This window comes from Talpa occidentalis, unplaced genomic scaffold (assembly GCF_014898055.3).
Source record: "Talpa occidentalis isolate TD23 unplaced genomic scaffold, MPIMG_talOcc4v2.1 talOcc4.7, whole genome shotgun sequence".
Lineage (NCBI taxonomy): Eukaryota > Metazoa > Chordata > Mammalia > Eulipotyphla > Talpidae > Talpa > Talpa occidentalis.
In genome coordinates, this window is record NW_023605083.1 from 125,353,484 (window position 1) to 125,363,039 (window position 9,556).

A 9,556-nucleotide genomic window follows, 5' to 3' on the forward strand; every position below is an offset into this window, starting at 1 on the left:
GGCCCGGGGGACGAGCGCCCCGGCCGCCGCCGCCAACGGCCGCCCCCGAGCGCGCCCGCAGGCAACTGCGCAGGCGCGGCCAAACGAGCGTGCGCGCGCCAAGCGGCCCCGCCCACGGAAGCGCGTCACTGCGCCCCGGCCGCTGCGGGCTTCCCGGCCGCCATGATGGGAGCCGGCCTTCGGGGCTCGCGCGCCTCCGCCCGGCCTGGTCCCCGCTCCCCGCCCCTGAATTTAACCAGCCCTCTCCAGCGACGTCACCCCTCCGCTTTCCCCTGTCGTGCCGTCGCCGGTGCGTCCGCCTTATCTTCCTTTTTACAAATCACACATGAAATGTCGCGGTGTTCTCCAAACGCTGAAGTACACCTCACGAAAATAAGCATTGGTTCGAATTTTTTTTTTCCCCGAATTTTTAGTTTTAATCCATTAAGGCGGGTTAGGGCCCCAGGCAAAGTGGCAGCAACTCTCGGTCAATGTCACCGCCGCCGGCGAGCCTCCGCCCGCAGGAATGCGGGCGCGCGGGTGCGGGCTGGGGGAGGGCACAGGCCCGCCGCCTGCAGTATCTCCGCCACCGGGGATACGCGCACCTTTTCCTACCAGGGGCCTCTTCTAAGGAGTGAAGACAGGCAGAAAAACTTGTTTAAGAGACTCAGGATTACCTAGCAGGTTTATGACAATCTTAACTCCATTTTAACTTCGAACCCTTAAGAAAATTGCCCAAACGGTGGACTGAGAAAAATACAGATTCCAAAGTCCACTGGTTCCTGTACTTGCAGCCCCTTAAGTGGCTAAGGAAACTTTGAAATGAACCCAGGTGAAATGAACCAGCTCCTAGAGTCCACTGGAGTACCAAGAAAGCAAGCGTAGTTTATAAAGGAACTGAATACGATGTAGGTCAAGTTTAGAAAATTATTCTATACAGGCATGTGTGCAAGTTTGCATAAGCTAGAAAAATAAGGTACTGCTGAAAAGCAATTACTTCAAAAGTGGGCACTTCAAACATACCAGGGAAGAGGCCTACACGCAAATAAATAAAAAGAGAGAATGGGGAGAAAAAATCACATTTATTAGTTAAGACAACCACAGGCTGGACACAACACACATGCTAAAAAGTGGACTGTCTTTCAAAGGTAAATACGTAAATATTTCCACAGCCCCACAATCATTTCAGTGTTTACAAATTAAAAGGCCCACGTTAAGACATTGAACAGTAAAATATGTAATAAATGCTCCAATCTACCCCAAAAGCTTCTTATAAATTATGTCATAATGAATTTGACTAACCATGCTATTGAAAACTGCTCAGTTAACTAGAGGCTGAACCAGTTTTCAATGTATTAGTCCTGGAATTACCACTCCCCATCACACCCACCAAACTGGTTTTACATTTTAGAGATAAGGCATTAACACCAATTAAAGCCTCAGTTTAATTAGAATTTAAATGAAGTCTCATAAAAACCTCCACTCTCCTGACAAAAAGTAAACACACTATCAAACTCTCTGGAGACATTCAGACCTACTTCTAGAGATTGAAACAAAGGGATTAGAAAGGTCGATAAACCAAAGTTAAATCTTTTTAAAGCCACTCCCTGGATCTTTCTAGCAGTAAGTTCCCGTTGATCCCAACAGGATGACTTGTACTGTATAGTCACTGTGCTTTTGGTTATCATGCTCTCGATTAACCATTAATTTTGACGTTTTTTTCTTGGGTTCACTTGAATGTGAACAGATCTTACAGTCTGAAGTCCTTTATCCTTTAGAAGTCCCTGAATTAATGGAAAGACATTCGTGACTCCCACTATTACCACAGAGTCGCAGGAAGCTTGTTAAGACTATAATAATCTATGTATAACCTGCATCCGAATACTGTAAAGTTCAAATTTAGCTCTTGGCCAACCACCTTAAGTGGGTCTTAGCTATTCGTAATAGAGCCGAGAGCATGAATAGAACCTCTTGAAAAAGCAAGTACTGAAGCCTCTCAAATTATGACCTTTGCAAAAGGAACAATCATATTTTTGTACAGCAGCTTCAGGGTGGGGCTTTACAGTTATTTCCTATTATTTCACTATGAACTCATTTCACCGTTCTGCTAATAAAATAGGATACCAAAGGACTCACCTGATGTTGGGAGGTACTGACAGAAAGCCTTTGTGCAACTTCAAGATTTACCTACATCAATCCCACTTTAATTTCTGCAGTATGAATAGATTTTAAGGACATTCTGATCTCCCACTTCCCAAAATTAAAGCATGTAAAGGAGTAGTCAATTTAGTTAGGATCAAGAAACAGACCATCTAAGCAAGGTTTTACATGACATATGTAAAATAAAGTACAATTTCCACTTAATTCAGTCTTCAAATATTTTTTATTGGAAGGCCATGCATTGCCTTCATTTATTGTATTTCAAATCACTGTACATTTACTTTTGTGAAAACACTGCCTGCATTTTCTAGTACAAAAAAAACCTAAAAATTGTTTTCAGGAATGTAGAGAAATATCCAACTTAAATAGCGAAAAAGTGCACCATAATTACTGCTGCACTGCAGTCATTTCTGCATTTCCCATGTTTCTTAAATAACTATCTTGTTTGATAACACACAATATAAAGAGCAATTATGAAAAACAGACATTTACATATACCTCTTAAGTCTTATTGGGAATATCCTGTTGGCATTGGATAACCAATCATAGGCGCAGCTGCAGTAGCAGGATATGCATATGCCTGTTGGTTCATACCATTGTGCATATTTGGAACATTACTTCCGTATTGCTGAGTGCTATCATAACCATTCTGGTAAGTCCCTGTTGGATTACCAGTCCTAAAACTGGTCTGTATACCAGCAGACACAAAATTACTTCCAAAGCTCCCATTGGTGTAATTTGCAGCACTGTAAACACCATTCTGAGTTTTTGCCCCAAAATCTCTCTTAAGCAGACTAGAGTAACCTCGGTCATAATTTTCCCTGTCTCTAAAAGTATTAAATCCACCCCTTTTGCCCGCAGAGTATCTGTCCCGGCGGTCATCCTTCATGCCTCCTCTACCCCTGGAACGACCTGTCCAAAAAAAAAAAAAAAAAGCAAATTTATTATTGCTATGGCACAAATCACTAACAGAAGTAATCATGTGGCATTATTCACTATAGCTTTGAACTGTTTTCTCAAATAGTTGCACATGGAAGACTTGACTTATACACCAATCCCATTTAAACCTATTTACAGACAATAAAGTGACCGCAAATAAATCAACATCTCTTACAGAAGGTCAGTCTTACCTGAACCTCTGTCTTCGACCAACTGAAGCAACTTGGGATTAATTGCTTGATTAGCTTCACGAAGCACAGAGATAAGGTCGCTCACTTGCTTTATGTTATTAGGTGTAAAGAAAGTGTATGCTGTGCCTGTTTTGGTACTGCGAGCAGTTCTTCCAATTCGATGAATATAATCCTCTGAGGAGTTAGGGTAGTCATAATTGATGACAAATTTCACATCTTCCACATCTGTAAGGTGTTGCAGTGTGGCAAAATAGCAATGTACGGAGTTTTGCACACCACAACAGCCAGACCAAAAATAAAAAGTTAGACAATTGTATTCCCAAGAAGGTACGGGCTGCAAAAAACAGTTAAAATGGTTATCCATTCCCTGTAGGATTACCATTGAGGTTGAGAGAAAAAAAAAAAAAAAAAAAAAAAAAAAAGGAAAAAAAAAAAAAGCACATGTCATCTGTATGTTGCATAACCCACCCAATGAGAAAGCCTATCAAAAGTAACATGTATTCCCTAGAAGAGTCCCCATCAGCAAGTCCCCTTACAGATCATCAAGTGACATCTGAATGCTTCTGTGCAGTAGGGCCACTTAAAGGTTCACAGCAACCTCTTCATGTGCTCATTTTGAGGACCTTTAAACAAAAATGTACACGGTCCTTTGCATTTACACACTCATCAGAAGTTCAAAATTCTGGCCACACTGCTTGTCTTGCCAAGACCTTACAACTGCAGCTGCAAGAAAAACATACCTGTCCCCCAAAAGTTGTTTTTATGCACTGTGTCTCGTCTAGGCAAGCGCTTCCAAGAAGCCAGGATTCACTTGAGAATGTGTCTCTCTCTGGCAGGTCTCGACATGACGACTACTGTGTAGGTGAGGGAGGAACTTTCAAAGCACTGCTTTCTTTTCCCACTGACTAAGTGTGAGAAGTTGCTCCTGCTCTAGATCTCATGTGCCAGTACTCACCAATTTGTAAAAGGCTTTAGTACCTTTTAAAGCTGCTCTCTCCATTTCAAACTTGAACAAAAATTTCATTGAACATTGAAGTTTGGAAATATTTCTTCGACATTTCAGCAAACTCACTGAAACTCAAAGACCCACAGATCACAGTAAACAGTTTGAAACAATGCTGTACCATGGCAGTCATGCAAAGCATGGGACAGAAGAAATACCACGGCAGTGAACTGTGAGGATAACTTCCATTTTTTTCCCCCGGAGAGAACAGTTTACAGAGGCAGAGGTCGTATGTTCTGCCTTTTGAAGATTACTGGCACACTTTCAGCTTTTCACCTCTCTAATCGACTGGAAGCAGCCAGCCGATCACTAGTCCTCCATCCCCCTCGAGTCCTCCGATTGTCATGCCTAGGCCTTGCCACAAAGACTGCACCTTTATATGAAAAAAACTTAGAAAAAACGCAGAGGTTAAAGAAAGCAATAAACTTTCTTTAAAAAAATTATATGGAGATCTTCTGGGAAACCAAGCCATGAATGCGAGTTTGTACTAACCTAGCCCTCTGGAGGCCACATCTGTAGCAATCAGAATAGGAGCTTTTCCATGTTTGAATTCTGCAAAACAAAGCACACATATTATCACCACTAATCTGAGTGGAATTCTAAGTTTCAAGAAAGACTTTTTCATTTGAAATACTTACCATTTAGAACCCAGTCACGTTCCTGCTGACTCTTGTCACCATGGATACCCATGGCAGGCCACCTAAATTGAAATAACCTTATTAGATTAACACAAAAACTTGATAGATTAAGTCTAATGCTTAATCATTTTTGATTCCAGATCCCTTGGAATCCCTTATTTCAATTTCACTTAAAATAATGTATTGCAGTTTTACCTACACCAACAAAATGATTTCCATCTATGAAAACTGCTCATCTGTTTGCCCTTTCCTCGAAACACAGCTGTATTACATGTGCTTCAAAGGAGGAAGTCCAACATACCCATCTCTCCTCATTTTTCTAGTAAGTTCATCACATCTTCTTTTGGTTTCAACAAAAACAATGGTTTTATTTTCCTTCTCACTCATGATCTCTTCCATCAGGCGAATAAGTCTTGAAAGGAAATAAATCGAGAATTTTAAAAGCAGTTCACGGTCATAACCATGCACTTACAGTCAAACATCAATTTACATGGCCACAAGCCAAAAGAAACACCTCCCTAACCATTTATAAGCAATTCTACCCTTATCCTTTAGAAAACCAAAGGATAAGAACTCCTTTTCCTATAAGAATGCCACAAATAAGGTAATAACCAATTACCTCAATAGGGAAGCGAAGCAATTTTCAAAAGGAATGCCTCATTTTAAATGAGCCACACTCAAATTCCACCCAATTAGAAGTTACTTTTTTAGGACAACTTATAAAACTGCAACTCCTCAATTTGTATAACAAAGTTTTAGGGGTTCACAAAGAACGTACAAAAAACTTACTTCTCATCCTTTTCCACATCATGACACACATCCACAATCTGGAGGATGTTATGGTTTGCACTCAGTTCCAGTGCACCAATGTTTATATGAATATAGTCTTTCAGGAAATCTTCAGCAAGCTGTCTTACTTCTTTTGGCCAAGTTGCACTCCACATTAGGGTTTGCCTATCAGGCTAAAGAATTGGGGGGTTAAAAACAGGAATAATAAAGCTTTGTACTATAAGAACTTAGAACTAAGTTAAAGATTACTTATTTGAGGGCACTTACTCTTATCTGATCCACAATCTTTCTTATTTGGGGTTCAAAGCCCATATCAAGCATTCTATCTGCTTCATCAAGGACAAGGTAGGTGGTTCGTCTCAGATTGGTTTTCCCACACTCCAAAAAGTCAATCAGTCTTCCAGGTGTTGCAATACAAATCTCCACACCTTCAATAAAACACATAAATGTAACTATGGTACCTAAAATCTTCGGCACCACCACAGACATACAGAAACCTCTTTTGGTTACTTGCCTCTCTCCAAATCACGTATTTGTGGTCCCTTGGGAGCACCACCATAGATGCATGTAGACTTCAAGCGACATGCCCTACAATATTCAGCAGCTACTTGCTGTACCTGTTGAGCCAGTTCCCGAGTTGGTGCCAGCACCAAGCACTAAGAGGAACAGAAAGAATGGCTTTTATTTTAGCCAAGACCTGGATTCTAGTTTTAAGCTTTTCTGTGTTATGCCCAATTCCCAAAGCAACTTTGTCTTCAGTTAAACTGGATGAAAATACTATCATTTCTATACAAAAACCACCACTGTATATAAAAACTCTCACAATACATTACATAAATATATAAAAGCTTCTGGTCAAAAATTAAACATACTTACAATAGGCCCATCACCTCTCTCTAGGAATGGCTGGTGATTGATATGGACGATGGCAGGCAGCAAATACTATTTAGAGGGGAGCAAAGAACAAAAGTTAAACTAAAACACTTCCAGATGCCTCTCACCCCATTTTCTCTAGCACATCAGTTACTTAAGTTATCCCAAACTTACAGACAATGTTTTCCCAGATCCAGTCTGTGCTACTCCAACCATATCCAATCCACTTAGGGCAACTGGCCATCCCTGAGCTTGAATAGCAGTGGGTTCTGTAAAGTTCTGTCTTGCAATCACATCCATGACATTTGCTATGATTAGAAACAGCAATTTGGTGAAAATTAAATATCAAGGTGGGGGAGATTTTAGAGTAAAGAGAGTAAGACTCAAAACTAGTACCTACCCGGAAAATTTGCTTCATAAAAATTCAGAACTGGCTTGGGGCAGTTGTGACCTCTAACTGTAACTTCCTTGCTTCTTCTGTATGTCTCCACCTCTTGCTACAAAACAAGTTTTAATAATCTAGTTAAGTCTCATGACATCCTCCTCTAAACTAAATATAAAGCCAACAGGTCTCTAAATTTTTATCTAGCTACTTTAAAGGAGCAATCTTAAAACCTGGATGCAGATATGATGCATAAAACCCAGCTACAGTGTTATACCCTACCATCTATGCAGAAAAATTTCAGTTATTTCCAAAAGTAATATTTGTTTCCCTACTACTAAATCGAACTGTACATCTCTCAAAACTTGGAAGACATTTCTGGTCAGAGTCTGACTTGTTAGAAACCATTACTGAGTCATCACTTGATAAAACCACAGAAAATTACTTACCGCTGTGCGTCTTGCCAAATCAGGGTGTTCTTGATAAAAATTCTTCTCAAATTTGGGCAGCTCATCAAGATTCCACTTCTTTTTAACTAGTTTCTCCCCAGGGTTTCCAAACTTCTTTCCAGATAAGGGCCCTGCCCTACTTCCTCCAAATCGAGGTGCACCAAACCTGAAATTAAAAAAAAAAATTTGCACTTTTAAATACCATTTTATATGTAGCTCCCTTTGCACATAATAAAAAAAAAACACGAGACGTAAGACCTAGCACTGTGGTTAACGACGACCAGTCTCTCCTAAGCCACAATTATCTCCGAATCTCTCTAGTTCCCAGTTTCAAGTACACACTACTGAAGCCAAATGCACAGCCCAGGATTTATCAGGTTGGAAACCCAAACCCCCCAAGTTCAGATTACAAGAGACAACAGCTTGTGGCGACTAGTCTTTCCCACGAGTTTAAGAATTAAATATCTGATAAAACAACAACACAAGGAGGGACGAGGAGCGTAAGCAACGAAGACGTTACTTATCGCTGTTTTCACGCAAAGCAGCTTTGCCTCTATGGATAACAGACATCACGAGCCGTGGAGGACGAGAAAGGTGGGTCTCGGGAAGTCTAATCCGATCGAGTTAGGGGGATTCCCTTGGAAGGGCTCCCGATCAAGGCAGCAAAATTACATAACGCAAAGAAAAGGAGGAGGAGGAGCTGGCGACTACCGGGGGAGGAGTCCCGGCCCGGGCGGAGTCGGCCGGGCGGCGTTCCCGCTGGGGCGGCGCTTCCCCCTTTGTCTCGCATTTCTCTCTGCGCCACATTTTCTCGACGCTGCCATTTTGAGCTCCTCCGCCGGGCGGGGTAACAAAGGCGCCGCCGCCATGTCCGACGCCGGCATTTTGTACCCGCGGCTCGGCCACATGGCGATTCCGGCGGCGCCCGCCGCCCTCCAGCCCCAGCTGCACCCATGGCGTCGGAAGCGGCCCCTTCGGCCCCCACCGAATTCCCGGGACCCCGAAAACACCTTCCCCAAAGGTCGCACCGAACAGCGGCGACCTCGCCCGCCTCGGAGCGTCGCGCTTCCCTCGCCTCACAACACGCTCGGCGTTCCCCCAACAGCTGCGGGGTCGCCGGGCCCCGACGCCCCCCCACACTGAAGGGAGTTTGGGGGCCTTGGCAAAACAAGCTCTTCCAGTCAGTTTTTAATAAATTATGAAAATGCCACAAATTTGTGACTAAAAACGCCCCAAATAGACCGAAAAAGTCAAGTTCCCCCCGCGCCCCTCCCCCCGCCGCCGCCCTCCGCGGCCTCCCATCCCCCACCCGCCGGGCCTGACAGGTCGGTTCCCACACTCACCCTCGATCCCGACCGCGATCCCGGTCACTCGAATAACCCGACATGGCGTCAATGGTTGCGGTTGGCGGGGAACGAAGCAGAGAGAATCGGGAGCGACGAGTCGCTACAGAAGGCTTCGTCGACAGCGAAGCCTTGCGGGGGCGGCAGAGGCGGAGGGACCGCGATGACAGGAGCCGGAGCTGCTCAACAAGAGACCGGTGGAAATGAATGAGGTGCCGGCCGCGTCCCGGCAGCCGGTTTTATAGCCTGGACCGCCTCCTCCGCCGCAGAGGCTGCTGGGAGCCGCTCTATGACCTAATCACCCCGCCCTGCGCTGGGGCCGCAACTCCCGCCGGCGTTCCGGAATCCGCCATGTTCTCGCCCCTCCCCCTGCGGCCCCTCCCTCACAGTCGCCCGTTTCTCGCCCCTTCGAGACTGGGCCCACCCACCCCGAGAATGCCTCAGTCTTTACTCGCTTGATTTTACCTTTTTATCGTCTTTCTACACCTCAGAGAAGCCACCCACCCTTTTCTAGGTTCAGCCCAGGCGGTAAAATGGCCACACAGGCCAACCCACTCTGCCCACTCGGAGATGTTTACGTCTCCAAAGAGCCCTCACGCCCATAGCCAAACCCCACGGGAGGGCGGGGCCTGGCACTGTCACGTGGCTGCTCCCGCCCACCGGGCGAGAGGCCGCACTACTTCTCCAGTTGGCGTCGGCGGAGGAATACAAAGTGAAACGCTCACCGGAAGTACCGGGCTAACGCCCCGGGAGAGCGGCCGCGGCGGCTGGGTGACCCCGGCTGTCAAACCCGCCGCCCTGAGCCTCCCT

The 9,556-nt window shown here is 44.6% G+C and overlaps 1 protein-coding gene across 2 annotated transcripts; it reads right to left on the reverse strand.

Annotated features, from left to right (window-relative positions):
* Nucleotides 1-2,343: 2,343 nt before the first annotated feature.
* On the reverse strand, nucleotides 2,344-9,488 carry DDX5 (DEAD-box helicase 5). Of its 2 annotated transcripts, none has more exons than XM_054689045.1 (14): nucleotides 9,472-9,488; nucleotides 8,747-8,925; nucleotides 7,404-7,569; nucleotides 6,973-7,069; nucleotides 6,747-6,880; nucleotides 6,576-6,641; nucleotides 6,214-6,355; nucleotides 5,967-6,127; nucleotides 5,700-5,872; nucleotides 5,212-5,322; nucleotides 4,911-4,972; nucleotides 4,765-4,824; nucleotides 3,270-3,494; nucleotides 2,344-3,051 (listed from the first exon to the last, which is right to left on the reverse strand). In XM_054689045.1, the coding sequence occupies exons 2-14, from the start codon at nucleotides 8,788-8,790 to the stop codon at nucleotides 2,648-2,650; spliced, it is 1,845 nt and encodes a 614-aa protein (XP_054545020.1). In that variant the 5' UTR covers nucleotides 8,791-8,925; nucleotides 9,472-9,488; the 3' UTR covers nucleotides 2,344-2,647. The 2 variants fall into 2 exon arrangements, with proteins under 2 accessions (XP_054545020.1, XP_037351039.1); XM_037495142.2 differs by lacking the exon at nucleotides 9,472-9,488 and adding an exon at nucleotides 9,212-9,351.
* Nucleotides 9,489-9,556: the final 68 nt, after the last annotated feature.

Bases quoted from the DNA above. Each gene is read 5' to 3' on its own strand.
- DDX5 (XM_054689045.1), bottom strand. From the start codon at position 8,790: ATGTCGGGTTATTCGAGTGACCGGGATCGCGGTCGGGATCGAGG. The intron at 6,356-6,575 runs GTAAGTATGTTT...TGTTCCTCTTAG, and splicing joins AGAGAGGTGATGGGCCTATT to TGCTTGGTGCTGGCACCAAC. The intron at 5,873-5,966 runs GTAAGTGCCCTC...CCAATTCTTTAG, and splicing joins AGATTGTGGATCAGATAAGA to CCTGATAGGCAAACCCTAAT.